General features: G+C 44.1%; 1 protein-coding gene across 1 annotated transcript in view; it reads left to right on the forward strand.

The window, feature by feature from the left end:
* The window catches only part of LOC120024265 (ryanodine receptor 3-like), a 257,642-nt gene that overhangs the window by 195,350 nt on the left and 42,558 nt on the right, over positions 1–19,734 (forward strand). Inside the window, exons 68-75 of the mRNA XM_038968460.1 lie at positions 551–749; positions 1,109–1,203; positions 1,614–1,759; positions 2,369–2,456; positions 2,580–2,672; positions 3,496–3,663; positions 5,033–5,092; positions 6,042–6,176. Of these exons, the coding sequence (XP_038824388.1) occupies positions 551–749; positions 1,109–1,203; positions 1,614–1,759; positions 2,369–2,456; positions 2,580–2,672; positions 3,496–3,663; positions 5,033–5,092; positions 6,042–6,176 (984 nt within the window). The remainder of the gene's footprint in view (positions 1–550; positions 750–1,108; positions 1,204–1,613; positions 1,760–2,368; positions 2,457–2,579; positions 2,673–3,495; positions 3,664–5,032; positions 5,093–6,041; positions 6,177–19,734) is intronic.

Below are 19,734 nucleotides of genomic sequence, written 5' to 3' on the forward strand. Positions count from 1 at the left end.
TATAACTTGTCAGAAATGTCCAGATCAACTAGCCCATGTCAGCTAACGTTCGTTTTAGCTAGGTTTTTTTAGCCAATAGATTTTGTAGTAATGTTCAAGACACTCAAATATCACATGAATACACATTTGACATGGCAAAATGTATAGAAATTGCACGAAAATTTGCTTTAAAACGACAACATTTTCTCTCCCTCATGACAAAATGTATAGAATTTCAGGAAATAAGCTTTAAACCTGCAAAATGTTGTCTTTACCATCAAGAGAGGGTTTGTGTCAGTTTGTGTCATGAACACTGCTTGAACACTAGGGGGGGAGGGGGGTGGGGGGGGGGGGGTGCAGGATGTTCCCCAATGCTGGAGTGAAAATGTTTGGGAAGCCCTCGGCTAGAGCCTTGATCAACTGAAACATGACGGCATTCATTTTTATAATACTGTGATTATCGTGGTATAACTTAATATCCCAATGATCGTGATATTACTGAATACCCTGATAATCGTAATATTGTGATTATTACTTAATATTGTGTCGTCCCATCCCCATTCTCCACCAGGTGATTGAGGTGATCCTGCCCATGTTGTGTACATACCTGTCCTACTGGTGGGAGAGAGGAACAGAGAACTCAGCTCCACACACAGCCTGCTGCACCACCGTGTGCTCCAACCACCTCAGCATCATCCTGGGGAACATCCTCAAGATCCTCAACAACAACCTGGGCATCGACGACGCTCCCTGGATGAAGAGGATCGCAGGTGGGACACTGGCTTATTATTACCTCAGGGCTAACGTTTTAACAGAGGAGGTTTGGTGAACCACACTCGTGTGTTGAGGAACGTTGCCTTAGTCCTGAAGACTTGTGTTAGCTCCCCGAGTCAATGCCTAGGCTTTAGCTCAGCGGGCTAATGCACTCTCATGGCACACAGGATACCCACGTTTGAACCTAGTTGGCCAAGTTTGGTGGGCAATATGATGAGTGGTAAATCCTAAGTGCTGTGTAGCATTGCCAGCCACAACTCATTTTATGAAAGGATAATTACACTTCATGGAGGTCTAGTGTAACAACTCCTCAGTGAGACAAAAATCAGATTTGGTTTCTCCTGTGTCATTGCAGTCTACTCTCAGCCAATCATCTGCAAGGCTGCAGCAGACCTACTGAGGAGTCACTTCCTGCCCACTCTAGAGAAACTCAGGAAGAAGACAGTGAAGGTGAGATGAGAGGAATTTAAACATATTCTTTGAACTGCTGTCCATTTGGTCCTTTTACATTTTCTATGAATCATTCACAAGGATCAAACACACAACTGACTTGGATCCCAGATCTGTTTGTGCTGATTTCCTGACTCCTATGTCATTGTTATTACTATGTTATAACTGTAGGTTTTATAACGTGTTATAACTGTTTTTACTATGATAAAGGTGTTATAACTGTTATGTTATAAAGGTGTTATTACTGTTATTATTATGTTATTAAGCTGTTATTACTGTTATTACTATGTTAAAGGTGTTATAACTGTTTTTACTATGATAAAGGTGTTAAATGTTATTACTATGTTATAAAGGCGTTATAACTGTTATTACTATGTTATAAAGGTGTTATTACTATGTTCTAACCCCAGGTGGTGGCAGAGGAGGAGCTGCTGAAGGCTGACATTAAAGGAGACACTCAGGAAGCTGAGCTTCTCGTCCTGGATGAGTTTGCTGTCCTCTGTAGAGACCTGTACGCCTTCTACCCAATGCTCATCCGCTACGTGGACAACAACAGGTAGGATAACCCAGCCAGCCTTCTCTGTTTCATGCTCATCCGCTACGTAGATATCAACAGGGAATATAACCCAGCCAGCCTTCTCTGTTTCATGCTCATCCGCTACGTAGATATCAACAGGGAATATAACCCAGCCAGCCTTCTCTGTTTCATGCTCATCCGCTACGTAGATATCAACAGGGAATATAACCCAGCCAGTCTTTTCTGTTTCATGCTCATCCGCTACGTAGATAACAACAGGGAATATAACCCAGCCAGTCTTTTCTGTTTCATGCTCATCCGTTACGTAGATAACAACAGGTAGTATAACCCAGCCAACCTTTCCAACACACACATCTGTTGTTTAGGTTCTGGGAAATCTGCAGGCCTTGTCTAAATGTTGACTGAATTCATTTAGGATAGTACCATATACTTTTATGGAATTATTTACTTCAGGAGATCATAGTGAGATTAGATGTTCAAATCTTTCTTATTTGGGATTGGTACCTGCACATTTCTCCAATGCTTATCCTGTTATCTAGGCTACATAACACAACAGATGGTTATAGCATGGGTCTCATCTCATCTTTTGACCATTTCTTATGAAAACGTCTGTCAAACTCCCACCAGATCCAGATGGTTGAAGAGGCCTGATGCTCAGTCCAACGAGCTCTTCACCATGGTGGCTGAGATCTTCATTCTCTGGTGCAAATCACACGTAAGACTTTTCACTTTAGAATACTACAGATGTTAGTTCATTTTAGATTATTTTCAAGTCCTGTTTGAAGATTTAAAAAATCTTCTTGTTTCTTTCCTTCTTTACCATCTGACCCGTCGACAGAACTTCAAAAGGGAAGAGCAGAACTTTGTGGTTCAGAATGAAATCAACAACCTGTCTTTCCTGACCGGAGAAAGTAAAACCAAGATGTCCAAGGTAAGGACGGAGCAGGAGTTTATTTAGCCAGTAGTGAGTAAAGAAAGGCATGCATAGAAGGAGTTTGTTTAGCCAGTAGTGAGTAAAGAAAGGCATGCATAGAAGGAGTTTGTTTAGCCAGTAGTGAGTAAAGAAAGGCATAGAAGCTCTCTCCATGTGGTTTTCCAGAAATACTGGTTAAATGATTCTGTATATTCCTGCTTATTGCCTCATGAGTCTGGAAAACCTGATCATTTTGGAAAAGTTACCAGAGTTTTCTCTTTCTCTCCCTGTGTCTCTCCCTGTCTGTCTCGCTCTCTGTCTGTCTGTTCTCTCTCTCTCCCCCCCGTCTCTCACTCTCTCCCCATCTGTCTCTCTCTCTCCCTGTCTCTCTCTCCCTGTCTCCCTGTCTGTCTATCTCGCTCTCTGTATCTCTCTCCCTGTCTCTCTCCCTGTCGCTCTCTCTCCCTGTCGCTCTCTCCCCCTGTATGTCTGTCTCTCTCTTTCCCTGTCTCTCTCTCTCTCTCTCCCTGTCTCTCTCTCTCCCTGTCTCTCTCTCTCTCTCTCTCTCTCTCCCTGTCTGTCTCTCTCTTTCCCTGTCTCTCTCGCTCTCTCTCTCTCTCTCTCCCTGTCTCTCTCTCTCTCCCTGTCTCTCTCTCTCTCTCCCTGTCTGTCTGTCTCGCTCTCTCGCTCCCTGTCTCTCTCTCTCTCTCTCTCTCTCTCTCTCTCTCTCTCTCTCTCTCTCTCTCTCTCTCTCTCTCCCTGTCTGTCTGTCTCTCTCTCTCGCTCCCTGTCTCTCTCTCTCTCCCTGTCTCTCTCTCTCTTCCTGCCTGTCTCTCCACAGTCAGGTGGTGACCAAGATAGGAAGCACAAGAAGCGGCGTGGAGAGTTATACTCTGTCCAGACCTCTCTGATCGTAGCTGCACTGAAGAAGATGCTGCCCATCGGACTCAACATGTGCACCCCAGGAGACCAGGAGCTCATCTCACTGGCCAAGATAAGATACAGTCTGGTGAGTTATACTACATTATCCCTCTAACCCTGGAGACTAGGAGCTTATCTCATTGGCCAAGATAAGATACAGTCTGGTGAGTTATACTACATTATCCCTCTAACCCTGGAGACTAGGAGCTTATCTCATTGGCCAAGATAAGATACAGTCTGGTGAGTTATACTACATTATCCCTCTAACCCTGGAGACCAGGAGCTCATCTCACTGGCCAAGATAAGATACAGTCTGGTGAGTTATACTACATTATCCCTCTAACCCTGGAGACCAGGAGCTTATCTCATTGGTCAAGATAAGATACAGTCTGGTGAGTTATACTACATTATCCCTCTAACCCTGGAGACTATGAGCTTATCTCACTGGCCAAGATAAGATACAGTCTGGTGAGTTATACTACATTATCCCTCTAACCCTGGAGACTAGGAGCTTATCTCACTGGTCAAGATAAGATACAGTCTGGTGAGTTATACTACATTATCCCTCTAACCCTGGAGACTAGGAGCTTATCTCATTGGCCAAGATAAGATACAGTCTGGTGAGTTATACTACATTATCCCTCTAACCCTAGAGACCAGGAGCTTATCTCACTGGTCAAGATAAGATACAGTCTGGTGAGTTATACTACATTATCCCTCTAACCCAGGAGACCAGGAGCTTATCTCACTGGCCAAGATAAGATACAGTCTGGTGAGTTATACTACATTATCCCTCTAACCCTAGAGACCAGGAGCTTATCTCATTGGCCAAGATAAGATACAGTCTGGTGAGTTATACTACATTATCCCTCTAACCCTGGAGACCAGGAGCTTATCTCATTGGCCAAGATAAGATAGTCTGGTGAGTTATACTACATTATCCCTCTAACCCTGGAGACTAGGAGCTTATCTCACTGGCCAAGATAAGATACAGTCTGGTGAGTTATACTACATTATCCCTCTAACCCTGGAGACTAGGAGCTTATCTCACTGGTCAAGATAAGATACAGTCTGGTGAGTTATACTACATTATCCCTCTAACCCAGGAGACCAGGAGCTCATCTCACTGGTCAAGATAAGATACAGTCTGGTGAGTTATACTACATTATCCCTCTAACCCTGGAGACCAGGAACTCATCTCACTGGCCAAGATAAGATACAGTCTGGTGAGTTATACTACATTATCCCTCTAACCCTGGAGACCAGGAACTCATCTCACTGGCCAAGATAAGATCCAGTCTGATGCGATACAGTACTATCATATCCCTAAAGTCTTCAATGATCATGTGAAGTAGCGTATTGATGTGTGATCACACTACGTCTTTATACACAGATAGCCAGGCTTATCCCCAGCCACTGATTGTCATTTCTCACTCCATCCTGTTTCCCTCCGACAGAAAGACACCGACGATGAGGTGAAGGATCACCTGCGTGAGAACCTCCATCTTCAGGACAAGGTATCCTGGGGGGGGGGGAAATGTCAAACGATCTGTTGTGTTCCTTTGTATCTGATCTGTTGTTGTGCACAGTGAACACCCATGTGTTCCTTTGTATCTGATCTGTTGTTCTGCACAGTGAACACCCATGTGTTCCTTTGTATCTGATCTGTTGTTCTGCACAGTGAACACCCATGTGTTCCTTTGTATCTGATCTGTTGTTCTGCACAGTGAACACCCATGTGTTCCTTTGTATCTGATCTGTTGTTCTGCACAGTGAACACCCATGTGTTCCTTTGTATCTGATCTGTTGTTCTGCACAGTGAACACCCATGTGTTCCTTTGTATCTCCTGGTCATTACTCTGTGCCCCAGTGAAGTGTGGTGTTTCCTCCTCCACGTGTATTCAACAGACCAGGACATGCAGATGCAGCAGAGTTTGTAACGTCAATATATATTTTTTCACATGTAGTTTGAATGACAGCAACAGTAAACCAACCTTTCCTCCCTGCAGAAACAAACATGACCTGATCTTCTTATGTTTAAGTGGTGTCACATTATAAATTAACAAATTATAACGAGTCTAATGTTTAATGCTGTGTCTGTGTTACATGTCATGTACCAATTATGTTTTAGTGTTAAACAAGTTGTTTAATCTGATCACAAACATTTGATGTTTTTGCTGATAATCGTTTTGCTGGTAATGATTTTGCTGGTATATTTAATTTGATTGAGTAGCCAGCCAATTTACTATTTGGCATCAATCAACAGTCCATTTAGCTGGGACTGAACACCTGGTGCTTCAACAACTCTGCCATTGTGTGAGACACTGAGGGTGTGTGTGTTTGTGTGTGTGTGTGTGTGTGTGTGTGTGTGTGTGTGTGTGTGTGTGTGTGTGTGTGTGTGTGTGTGTGTGTGTGTGTGTGTGTGTGTGTGTGTGTCTGTGTGTCTGTGTGTGTGTGTTTTTGAAGTCTGATGACCTGGCAGTGCAGTGGCAGATGAACCTGTATAAGGATGTGGTGGTGGAGAGTGAGGAACATACAGACCCAGAACAAACTGTGGACAGAGTACAGAGCATCTCTGCTGCAGTCTTCCACCTGGAGCAGGTAAACTATAGTCAACAGCCAGGTACAGTATAGTCAACAGCCAGGTACACTATAGTCAACAGCCAGGTAAATTACAGTCAACAGCCAGGTACACTATAGTCAACAGCCAGGTACAGTATAGTCAACAGCCAGGTACAGTATAGTCAACAGCCAGGTACACTACAGTCAACAGCCAGGTACAGTACAGTCAACAGTCAGGTACACTACAGTCAACAGCCAGGTACCCTCTAGTCAACAGCCAGGTACCCTCTAGTCAACAGCCAGGTACCCTCTAGTCAACAGCCAGGTACAGTATAGTCAACAGCCAGGTACCCTCTAGTCAACAGCCAGGTACCCTCTAGTCAACAGCCAGGTACCCTCTAGTCAACAGCCAGGTACCCTCTAGTCAACAGCCAGCTACCCTCTAGTCAACAGCCAGGTTCCATACAGTCAACAGCCAGGTACACTATAGTCAACAGCCAGGTAAATTACAGTCAACAGCCAGGTACAGTATAGTCAACAGCCAGGTACCCTCTAGTCAACAGCCAGGTAAACTATAGTCAACAGCCAGGTACCCTCTAGTCAACAGCCAGGTTCCATACAGTCAACAGCCAGGTACACTATAGTCAACAGCCAGGTAAACTATAGTCAACAGCCAGGTACACTATAGTCAACAGCCAGGTAAACTATAGTCAACAGCCAGGTACCCTCTAGTCAACAGCCAGCTACCCTCTAGTCAACAGCCAGGTTCCATACAGTCAACAGCCAGGTACACTATAGTCAACAGCCAGGTAAATTACAGTCAACAGCCAGGTACAGTATAGTCAACAGCCAGGTACCCTCTAGTCAACAGCCAGGTAAACTATAGTCAACAGCCAGGTACACTATAGTCAACAGCCAGGTAAATTAGAGTCAACAACCAGGTACCCTATGGTCAACAGCCAGGTACAGTATAGTCAACAGCCAGGTTCCATACAGTCAACAGCCAGGTAAACTATAGTCAACAGCCAGGTACAGTATAGTCAACAGCCAGGTTCCATACAGTCAACAGCCAGGTACACTACAGTCAACAGCCAGGTACAGTATAGTCAACAGCCAGGTACACTATAGTCAACAGCCAGGTACAGTATAGTCAACAGCCAGGTACACTATAGTCAACAGCCAGGTACAGTATAGTCAACAGCCAGGTACAGTATAGTCAACAGCCAGGTACAGTATAGTCAACAGCCAGGTACAGTATAGTCAACAGCCAGGTACAGTATAGTCAACAGTCAGGTACAGTATAGTCAACAGCCAGGTACAGTATAGTCAACAGCCAGGTACACTACAGTCAACAGCCAGGTAAACTATAGTCAACAGCCAGGTACAGTATAGTCAACAGCCAGGTTCCATACAGTCAACAGCCAGGTACACTATAGTCAACAGCCAGGTACAGTATAGTCAACAGCCAGGTACAGTATAGTCAACAGCCAGGTACAGTACAGTCAACAGCCAGGTACAGTATAGTCAACAGTCAGGTACAGTATAGTCAACAGCCAGGTAAACTACAGTCAACAGTCAGGTACAGTATAGTCAACAGTCAGGTACAGTATAGTCAACAGCCAGGTACAGTATAGTCAACAGTCAGGTACAGTATAGTCAACAGCCAGGTACAGTACAGTCAACAGCCAGGTACAGTATAGTCAACAGTCAGGTACAGTATAGTCAACAGCCAGGTACAGTACAGTCAACAGCCAGGTACAGTACAGTCAACAGCCAGGTACAGTATAGTCAACAGCCAGGTACAGTATAGTCAACAGCCAGGTACAGTATAGTCAACAGCCAGGTACAGTATAGTCAACAGCCAGGTACAGTACAGTCAACAGCCAGGTACAGTATAGTCAACAGTCAGGTACAGTATAGTCAACAGCCAGGTAAACTATAGTCAACAGTCAGGTACAGTATAGTCAACAGTCAGGTACAGTATAGTCAACAGCCAGGTACAGTATAGTCAACAGTCAGGTACAGTATAGTCAACAGCCAGGTACCCTCTAGTCAACAGCCAGGTTCCATACAGTCAACAGCCAGGTACACTACAGTCAACAGCCAGGTAAACTATAGTCAACAGCCAGGTACACTACAGTCAACAGCCAGGTACAGTAAAGTCAACAGTCAGGTACAGTATAGTCAACAGCCAGGTACAGTATAGTCAACAGCCAGGTACAGTATAGTCAACAGCCAGGTACAGTATAGTCAACAGCCAGGTACAGTATAGTCAACAGCCAGGTACACTACAGTCAACAGCCAGGTACACTACAGTCAACAGCCAGGTACACTATAGTCAACAGCCAGGTACACTACAGTCAACAGCCAGGTACAGTATAGTCAACAGCCAGGTACACTACAGTCAACAGCCAGGTACACTACAGTCAACAGCCAGGTACAGTATAGTCAACAGCCAGGTACACTACAGTCAACAGCCAGGTACAGTATAGTCAACAGCCAGGTACACTACAGTCAACAGCCAGGTACACTACAGTCAACAGCCAGGTACAGTATAGTCAACAGCCAGGTACACTACAGTCAACAGCCAGGTACAGTATAGTCAACAGTCAGGTACAGTATAGTCAACAGCCAGGTACCCTCTAGTCAACAGCCAGGTACAGTATAGTCAACAGTCAGGTACAGTATAGTCAACAGCCAGGTACAGTATAGTCAACAGCCAGGTACAGTATAGTCAACAGCCAGGTACAGTATAGTCAACAGCCAGGTACAGTATAGTCAACAGTCAGGTACAGTATAGTCAACAGTCAGGTACAGTATAGTCAACAGCCAGGTAAACTACAGTCAACAGCCAGGTACACTATAGTCAACAGTCAGGTACAGTATAGTCAACAGTCAGGTAAACTACAGTCAACAGCCAGGTACACTATAGTCAACAGTCAGGTACAGTATAGTCAACAGTCAGGTACAGTATAGTCAACAGCCAGGTACACTACAGTCAACAGTCAGGTACAGTATAGTCAACAGTCAGGTACAGTATAGTCAACAGCCAGGTACACTACAGTCAACAGCCAGGTACAGTATAGTCAACAGTCAGGTACAGTATAGTCAACAGTCAGGTACAGTATAGTCAACAGCCAGGTACACTATAGTCAACAGTCAGGTACAGTATAGTCAACAGTCAGGTACAGTATAGTCAACAGCCAGGTACAGTATAGTCAACAGCCAGGTACAGTATAGTCAACAGTCAGGTACAGTATAGTCAACAGCCAGGTACAGTATAGTCAACAGTCAGGTACAGTATAGTCAACAGCCAGGTACAGTATAGTCAACAGCCAGGTACAGTATAGTCAACAGTCAGGTACAGTATAGTCAACAGCCAGGTACAGTATAGTCAACAGCCAGGTACAGTATAGTCAACAGCCAGGTACACTATAGTCAACAGCCAGGTACAGTATAGTCAACAGTCAGGTACAGTGTAGTCAACAGTCAGGTACAGTATAGTCAACAGTCAGGTACAGTATAGTCAACAGCCAGGTACACTATAGTCAACAGCCAGGTACACTATAGTCAACAGCCAGGTACACTATAGTCAACAGCCAGGTACAGTATAGTCAACAGCCAGGTACACTATAGTCAACAGCCAGGTACAGTATAGTCAACAGTCAGGTACAGTATAGTCAACAGTCAGGTACAGTATAGTCAACAGCCAGGTACACTATAGTCAACAGCCAGGTACAGTATAGTCAACAGTCAGGTACAGTATAGTCAACAGCCAGGTACAGTATAGTCAACAGCCAGGTACAGTATAGTCAACAGTCAGGTACAGTATAGTCAACAGCCAGGTACACTATAGTCAACAGCCAGGTACAGTATAGTCAACAGCCAGGTACAGTATAGTCAACAGCCAGGTACAGTATAGTCAACAGTCAGGTACAGTATAGTCAACAGCCAGGTACAGTATAGTCAACAGTCAGGTACAGTATAGTCAACAGCCAGGTACACTATAGTCAACAGCCAGGTACAGTATAGTCAACAGTCAGGTACAGTATAGTCAACAGCCAGGTACAGTATAGTCAACAGTCAGGTACAGTATAGTCAACAGCCAGGTACAGTATAGTCAACAGCCAGGTACAGTATAGTCAACAGTCAGGTACAGTATAGTCAACAGCCAGGTACAGTATAGTCAACAGTCAGGTACAGTATAGTCAACAGCCAGGTACAGTATAGTCAACAGCCAGGTACAGTATAGTCAACAGTCAGGTACAGTATAGTCAACAGCCAGGTACAGTATAGTCAACAGCCAGGTACAGTATAGTCAACAGTCAGGTACAGTATAGTCAACAGTCAGGTACAGTATAGTCAACAGTCAGGTACAGTATAGTCAACAGTCAGGTACAGTATAGTCAACAGCCAGGTAAATTACAGTCAACAGCCAGGTACAGTATAGTCAACAGTCAGGTACAGTATAGTCAACAGCCAGGTACAGTATAGTCAACAGTCAGGTACAGTATAGTCAACAGCCAGGTACAGTATAGTCAACAGTCAGGTACAGTATAGTCAACAGCCAGGTACAGTATAGTCAACAGCCAGGTACAGTATAGTCAACAGTCAGGTACAGTATAGTCAACAGCCAGGTACAGTATAGTCAACAGCCAGGTACAGTATAGTCAACAGTCAGGTACAGTATAGTCAACAGCCAGGTACAGTATAGTCAACAGTCAGGTACAGTATAGTCAACAGCCAGGAACACTATAGTCAACAGCCAGGAACACTATAGTCAACAGCCAGGAACACTATAGTCAACAGCCAGGAACACTATAGTCAACAGCCAGGTACAGTATAGTCAACAGCCAGGTACAGTATAGTCAACAGCCAGGTACAGTATAGTCAACAGCCAGGTACAGTATAGTCAACAGCCAGGTACAGTATAGTCAACAGTCAGGTACAGTATAGTCAACAGCCAGGTACAGTATAGTCAACAGTCAGGTACAGTATAGTCAACAGTCAGGTACAGTATAGTCAACAGTCAGGTACAGTATAGTCAACAGTCAGGTACAGTATAGTCAACAGCCAGGAACACTATAGTCAACAGCCAGGAACACTATAGTCAACAGCCAGGAACACTATAGTCAACAGCCAGGTACAGTATAGTCAACAGCCAGGTACAGTATAGTCAACAGCCAGGTACAGTATAGTCAACAGCCAGGTACAGTATAGTCAACAGCCAGGTACAGTATAGTCAACAGTCAGGTACAGTATAGTCAACAGTCAGGTACAGTATAGTCAACAGCCAGGTACAGTATAGTCAACAGCCAGGTACAGTATAGTCAACAGCCAGGTACAGTATAGTCAACAGTCAGGTACAGTATAGTCAACAGTCAGGTACAGTATAGTCAACAGTCAGGTACAGTATAGTCAACAGTCAGGTACAGTATAGTCAACAGTCAGGTACAGTATAGTCAACAGCCAGGTACAGTATAGTCAACAGCCAGGTACACTATAGTCAACAGCCAGGTACAGTATAGTCAACAGTCAGGTACAGTATAGTCAACAGTCAGGTACAGTATAGTCAACAGCCAGGTACACTATAGTCAACAGCCAGGTACAGTATAGTCAACAGTCAGGTACAGTATAGTCAACAGCCAGGTACAGTATAGTCAACAGCCAGGTACACTATAGTCAACAGCCAGGTACAGTATAGTCAACAGCCAGGTACAGTATAGTCAACAGCCAGGTACAGTATAGTCAACAGCCAGGTAAACTATAGTCAACAGCCAGGTAAACTATAGTCAACAGCCAGGTACAGTATAGTCAACAGCCAGGTACAGTATAGTCAACAGTCAGGTACAGTATAGTCAACAGTCAGGTACACTATAGTCAACAGCCAGGTACAGTATAGTCAACAGTCAGGTACACTATAGTCAACAGCCAGGTACAGTATAGTCAACAGTCAGGTACACTACAGTCAACAGCCAGGTACAGTATAGTCAACAGTCAGGTACAGTACAGTCAACAGTCAGGTACAGTATAGTCAACAGCCAGGTACAGTATAGTCAACAGTCAGGTACACTATAGTCAACAGCCAGGTACAGTATAGTCAACAGTCAGGTACACTACAGTCAACAGCCAGGTACAGTATAGTCAACAGTCAGGTACACTACAGTCAACAGCCAGGTACAGTATAGTCAACAGTCAGGTACAGTATAGTCAACAGTCAGGTACAGTATAGTCAACAGTCAGGTACAGTATAGTCAACAGCCAGGTACAGTATAGTCAACAGCCAGGTACAGTATAGTCAACAGCCAGGTACAGTATAGTCAACAGCCAGGTACAGTATAGTCAACAGTCAGGTACAGTATAGTCAACAGCCAGGTACAGTATAGTCAACAGTCAGGTACACTATAGTCAACAGCCAGGTACAGTATAGTCAACAGTCAGGTACAGTATAGTCAACAGCCAGGTACAGTATAGTCAACAGTCAGGTACAGTATAGTCAACAGCCAGGTACAGTATAGTCAACAGCCAGGTACAGTATAGTCAACAGCCAGGTACAGTATAGTCAACAGTCAGGTACAGTATAGTCAACAGCCAGGTACAGTATAGTCAACAGCCAGGTACAGTATAGTCAACAGTCAGGTACAGTATAGTCAACAGCCAGGTACACTATAGTCAACAGCCAGGTACAGTATAGTCAACAGCCAGGTACAGTATAGTCAACAGCCAGGTACAGTATAGTCAACAGTCAGGTACAGTATAGTCAACAGCCAGGTACAGTATAGTCAACAGTCAGGTACAGTATAGTCAACAGCCAGGTACACTATAGTCAACAGCCAGGTACAGTATAGTCAACAGTCAGGTACAGTATAGTCAACAGTCAGGTACAGTATAGTCAACAGTCAGGTACAGTATAGTCAACAGCCAGGTACAGTATAGTCAACAGCCAGGTACAGTATAGTCAACAGTCAGGTACAGTATAGTCAACAGTCAGGTACAGTATAGTCAACAGCCAGGTAGAGTATAGTCAACAGCCAGGTACAGTATAGTCAACAGTCAGGTACAGTATAGTCAACAGCCAGGTACAGTATAGTCAACAGTCAGGTACAGTATAGTCAACAGCCAGGTACAGTATAGTCAACAGCCAGGTACAGTATAGTCAACAGTCAGGTACAGTATAGTCAACAGCCAGGTACAGTATAGTCAACAGTCAGGTACAGTATAGTCAACAGCCAGGAACACTATAGTCAACAGCCAGGAACACTATAGTCAACAGCCAGGTACAGTATAGTCAACAGCCAGGTACAGTATAGTCAACAGCCAGGTACAGTATAGTCAACAGCCAGGTACAGTATAGTCAACAGCCAGGTACAGTATAGTCAACAGCCAGGTACAGTATAGTCAACAGTCAGGTACAGTATAGTCAACAGCCAGGTACAGTATAGTCAACAGTCAGGTACAGTATAGTCAACAGCCAGGTACAGTATAGTCAACAGTCAGGTACAGTATAGTAAACAGCCAGGTACAGTATAGTCAACAGTCAGGTACAGTATAGTCAACAGCCAGGAACACTATAGTCAACAGCCAGGAACACTATAGTCAACAGCCAGGAACACTATAGTCAACAGCCAGGTACAGTATAGTCAACAGCCAGGTACAGTATAGTCAACAGCCAGGTACAGTATAGTCAACAGCCAGGTACAGTATAGTCAACAGCCAGGTACAGTATAGTCAACAGCCAGGTACAGTATAGTCAACAGTCAGGTACAGTATAGTCAACAGTCAGGTACAGTATAGTCAACAGCCAGGTACAGTATAGTCAACAGCCAGGTACAGTATAGTCAACAGTCAGGTACAGTATAGTCAACAGTCAGGTACAGTATAGTCAACAGTCAGGTACAGTATAGTCAACAGTCAGGTACAGTATAGTCAACAGTCAGGTACAGTATAGTCAACAGTCAGGTACAGTATAGTCAACAGTCAGGTACAGTATAGTCAACAGCCAGGTACAGTATAGTCACCAGCCAGGTACACTATAGTCAACAGCCAGGTACAGTATAGTCAACAGTCAGGTACAGTATAGTCAACAGTCAGGTACAGTATAGTCAACAGCCAGGTACACTATAGTCAACAGCCAGGTACAGTATAGTCAACAGTCAGGTACAGTATAGTCAACAGCCAGGTACAGTATAGTCAACAGCCAGGTACACTATAGTCAACAGCCAGGTACAGTATAGTCAACAGCCAGGTACAGTATAGTCAACAGCCAGGTACAGTATAGTCAACAGCCAGGTAAACTATAGTCAACAGCCAGGTAAACTATAGTCAACAGCCAGGTACAGTATAGTCAACAGCCAGGTACAGTATAGTCAACAGTCAGGTACAGTATAGTCAACAGCCAGGTAAATTACAGTCAACAGCCAGGTACAGTATAGTCAACAGTCAGGTACAGTATAGTCAACAGCCAGGTACAGTATAGTCAACAGTCAGGTACAGTATAGTCAACAGCCAGGTACAGTATAGTCAACAGTCAGGTACAGTATAGTCAACAGCCAGGTACAGTATAGTCAACAGCCAGGTACAGTATAGTCAACAGCCAGGTACAGTATAGTCAACAGTCAGGTACAGTATAGTCAACAGTCAGGTACAGTATAGTCAACAGTCAGGTACAGTATAGTCAACAGCCAGGTACAGTATAGTCAACAGCCAGGTACAGTATAGTCAACAGTCAGGTACAGTATAGTCAACAGCCAGGTACAGTATAGTCAACAGTCAGGTACAGTATAGTCAACAGCCAGGAACACTATAGTCAACAGCCAGGAACACTATAGTCAACAGCCAGGAACACTATAGTCAACAGCCAGGTACAGTATAGTCAACAGCCAGGTACAGTATAGTCAACAGCCAGGTACAGTATAGTCAACAGCCAGGTACAGTATAGTCAACAGCCAGGTACAGTATAGTCAACAGCCAGGTACAGTATAGTCAACAGTCAGGTACTGTATAGTCAACAGCCAGGTACAGTATAGTCAACAGTCAGGTACAGTATAGTCAACAGTCAGGTACAGTATAGTCAACAGTCAGGTACAGTATAGTCAACAGCCAGGAACACTATAGTCAACAGCCAGGAACACTATAGTCAACAGCCAGGAACACTATAGTCAACAGCCAGGTACAGTATAGTCAACAGCCAGGTACAGTATAGTCAACAGCCAGGTACAGTATAGTCAACAGCCAGGTACAGTATAGTCAACAGCCAGGTACAGTATAGTCAACAGTCAGGTACAGTATAGTCAACAGCCAGGTACAGTATAGTCAACAGCCAGGTACAGTATAGTCAACAGCCAGGTACAGTATAGTCAACAGTCAGGTACAGTATAGTCAACAGTCAGGTACAGTATAGTCAACAGTCAGGTACAGTATAGTCAACAGTCAGGTACAGTATAGTCAACAGTCAGGTACAGTATAGTCAACAGCCAGGTACAGTATAGTCAACAGCCAGGTACACTATAGTCAACAGCCAGGTACAGTATAGTCAACAGTCAGGTACAGTATAGTCAACAGTCAGGTACAGTATAGTCAACAGCCAGGTACACTATAGTCAACAGCCAGGTACAGTATAGTCAACAGTCAGGTACAGTATAGTCAACAGCCAGGTACAGTATAGTCAACAGCCAGGTACACTATAGTCAACAGCCAGGTACAGTATAGTCAACAGCCAGGTACAGTATAGTCAACAGCCAGGTACAGTATAGTCAACAGCCAGGTAAACTATAGTCAACAGCCAGGTAAACTATAGTCAACAGCCAGGTACAGTATAGTCAACAGCCAGGTACAGTATAGTCAACAGTCAGGTACAGTATAGTCAACAGTCAGGTAAACTATAGTCAACAGCCAGGTACAGTATAGTCAACAGTCAGGTACACTATAGTCAACAGCCAGGTACAGTATAGTCAACAGTCAGGTACACTACAGTCAACAGCCAGGTACAGTATAGTCAACAGTCAGGTACAGTACAGTCAACAGTCAGGTACAGTATAGTCAACAGCCAGGTACAGTATAGTCAACAGTCAGGTACACTATAGTCAACAGCCAGGTACAGTATAGTCAACAGTCAGGTACACTACAGTCAACAGCCAGGTACAGTATAGTCAACAGTCAGGTACACTACAGTCAACAGCCAGGTACAGTATAGTCAACAGTCAGGTACAGTATAGTCAACAGTCAGGTACAGTATAGTCAACAGTCAGGTACAGTATAGTCAACAGCCAGGTACAGTATAGTCAACAGCCAGGTACAGTATAGTCAACAGCCAGGTACAGTATAGTCAACAGCCAGGTACAGTATAGTCAACAGTCAGGTACAGTATAGTCAACAGCCAGGTACAGTATAGTCAACAGTCAGGTACAGTATAGTCAACAGCCAGGTACAGTATAGTCAACAGTCAGGTACAGTATAGTCAACAGCCAGGTACAGTATAGTCAACAGTCAGGTACAGTATAGTCAACAGCCAGGTACAGTATAGTCAACAGCCAGGTACAGTATAGTCAACAGCCAGGTACAGTATAGTCAACAGTCAGGTACAGTATAGTCAACAGCCAGGTACAGTATAGTCAACAGCCAGGTACAGTATAGTCAACAGTCAGGTACAGTATAGTCAACAGCCAGGTACACTATAGTCAACAGCCAGGTACAGTATAGTCAACAGCCAGGTACAGTATAGTCAACAGCCAGGTACAGTATAGTCAACAGCCAGGTACAGTATAGTCAACAGTCAGGTACAGTATAGTCAACAGCCAGGTACAGTATAGTCAACAGTCAGGTACAGTATAGTCAACAGCCAGGTACACTATAGTCAACAGCCAGGTACAGTATAGTCAACAGTCAGGTACAGTATAGTCAACAGTCAGGTACAGTATAGTCAACAGTCAGGTACAGTATAGTCAACAGCCAGGTACAGTATAGTCAACAGCCAGGTACAGTATAGTCAACAGTCAGGTACAGTATAGTCAACAGCCAGGTACAGTATAGTCAACAGTCAGGTACAGTATAGTCAACAGCCAGGTAGAGTATAGTCAACAGCCAGGTACAGTATAGTCAACAGCCAGGTACAGTATAGTCAACAGTCAGGTACAGTATAGTCAACAGTCAGGTACAGTATAGTCAACAGCCAGGTACAGTATAGTCAACAGCCAGGTACAGTATAGTCAACAGTCAGGTACAGTATAGTCAACAGCCAGGTACAGTATAGTCAACAGTCAGGTACAGTATAGTCAACAGCCAGGAACACTATAGTCAACAGCCAGGAACACTATAGTCAACAGCCAGGTACAGTATAGTCAACAGCCAGGTACAGTATAGTCAACAGCCAGGTACAGTATAGTCAACAGCCAGGTACAGTATAGTCAACAGCCAGGTACAGTATAGTCAACAGCCAGGTACAGTATAGTCAACAGTCAGGTACAGTATAGTCAACAGCCAGGTACAGTATAGTCAACAGTCAGGTACAGTATAGTCAACAGCCAGGTACAGTATAGTCAACAGTCAGGTACAGTATAGTAAACAGCCAGGTACAGTATAGTCAACAGTCAGGTACAGTATAGTCAACAGCCAGGAACACTATAGTCAACAGCCAGGAACACTATAGTCAACAGCCAGGAACACTATAGTCAACAGCCAGGAACACTATAGTCAACAGCCAGGTACAGTATAGTCAACAGCCAGGTACAGTATAGTCAACAGCCAGGTACAGTATAGTCAACAGCCAGGTACAGTATAGTCAACAGCCAGGTACAGTATAGTCAACAGCCAGGTACAGTATAGTCAACAGTCAGGTACAGTATAGTCAACAGTCAGGTACAGTATAGTCAACAGCCAGGTACAGTATAGTCAACAGCCAGGTACAGTATAGTCAACAGTCAGGTACAGTATAGTCAACAGTCAGGTACAGTATAGTCAACAGTCAGGTACAGTATAGTCAACAGTCAGGTACAGTATAGTCAACAGTCAGGTACAGTATAGTCAACAGTCAGGTACAGTATAGTCAACAGCCAGGTACAGTATAGTCACCAGCCAGGTACACTATAGTCAACAGCCAGGTACAGTATAGTCAACAGTCAGGTACAGTATAGTCAACAGTCAGGTACAGTATAGTCAACAGCCAGGTACACTATAGTCAACAGCCAGGTACAGTATAGTCAACAGTCAGGTACAGTATAGTCAACAGCCAGGTACAGTATAGTCAACAGCCAGGTACACTATAGTCAACAGCCAGGTACAGTATAGTCAACAGCCAGGTACAGTATAGTCAACAGCCAGGTACAGTATAGTCAACAGCCAGGTAAACTATAGTCAACAGCCAGGTAAACTATAGTCAACAGCCAGGTACAGTATAGTCAACAGCCAGGTACAGTATAGTCAACAGTCAGGTACAGTATAGTCAACAGTCAGGTAAACTATAGTCAACAGCCAGGTACAGTATAGTCAACAGTCAGGTACACTATAGTCAACAGCCAGGTACAGTATAGTCAACAGTCAGGTACACTACAGTCAACAGCCAGGTACAGTATAGTCAACAGTCAGGTACAGTACAGTCAACAGTCAGGTACAGTATAGTCAACAGCCAGGTACAGTATAGTCAACAGTCAGGTACACTATAGTCAACAGCCAGGTACAGTATAGTCAACAGTCAGGTACACTACAGTCAACAGCCAGGTACAGTATAGTCAACAGTCAGGTACACTACAGTCAACAGCCAGGTACAGTATAGTCAACAGTCAGGTACAGTATAGTCAACAGTCAGGTACAGTATAGTCAACAGTCAGGTACAGTATAGTCAACAGCCAGGTACAGTATAGTCAACAGCCAGGTACAGTATAGTCAACAGCCAGGTACAGTATAGTCAACAGCCAGGTACAGTATAGTCAACAGCCAGGTACAGTATAGTCAACAGCCAGGTACAGTATAGTCAACAGCCAGGTACAGTATAGTCAACAGTCAGGTACAGTATAGTCAACAGCCAGGTACAGTATAGTCAACAGTCAGGTACACTATAGTCAACAGCCAGGTACAGTATAGTCAACAGCCAGGTACAGTATAGTCAACAGTCAGGTACAGTATAGTCAACAGTCAGGTACAGTATAGTCAACAGCCAGGTACAGTATAGTCAACAGCCAGGTACAGTATAGTCAACAGCCAGGTACAGTATAGTCAACAGTCAGGTACAGTATAGTCAACAGCCAGGTACAGTATAGTCAACAGCCAGGTACAGTATAGTCAACAGTCAGGTACAGTATAGTCAACAGCCAGGTACACTATAGTCAACAGCCAGGTACAGTATAGTCAACAGCCAGGTACAGTATAGTCAACAGTCAGGTACAGTATAGTCAACAGCCAGGTACAGTATAGTCAACAGTCAGGTACAGTATAGTCAACAGCCAGGTACACTATAGTCAACAGCCAGGTACAGTATAGTCAACAGTCAGGTACAGTATAGTCAACAGCCAGGTACAGTATAGTCAACAGTCAGGTACAGTATAGTCAACAGCCAGGTACAGTATAGTCAATAGCCAGGTACAGTATAGTCAACAGTCAGGTACAG

The sequence above is a fragment of the Salvelinus namaycush genome, chromosome 29, assembly GCF_016432855.1.
Source record: "Salvelinus namaycush isolate Seneca chromosome 29, SaNama_1.0, whole genome shotgun sequence".
Taxonomy (NCBI): Eukaryota; Metazoa; Chordata; class Actinopteri; order Salmoniformes; family Salmonidae; genus Salvelinus; species Salvelinus namaycush.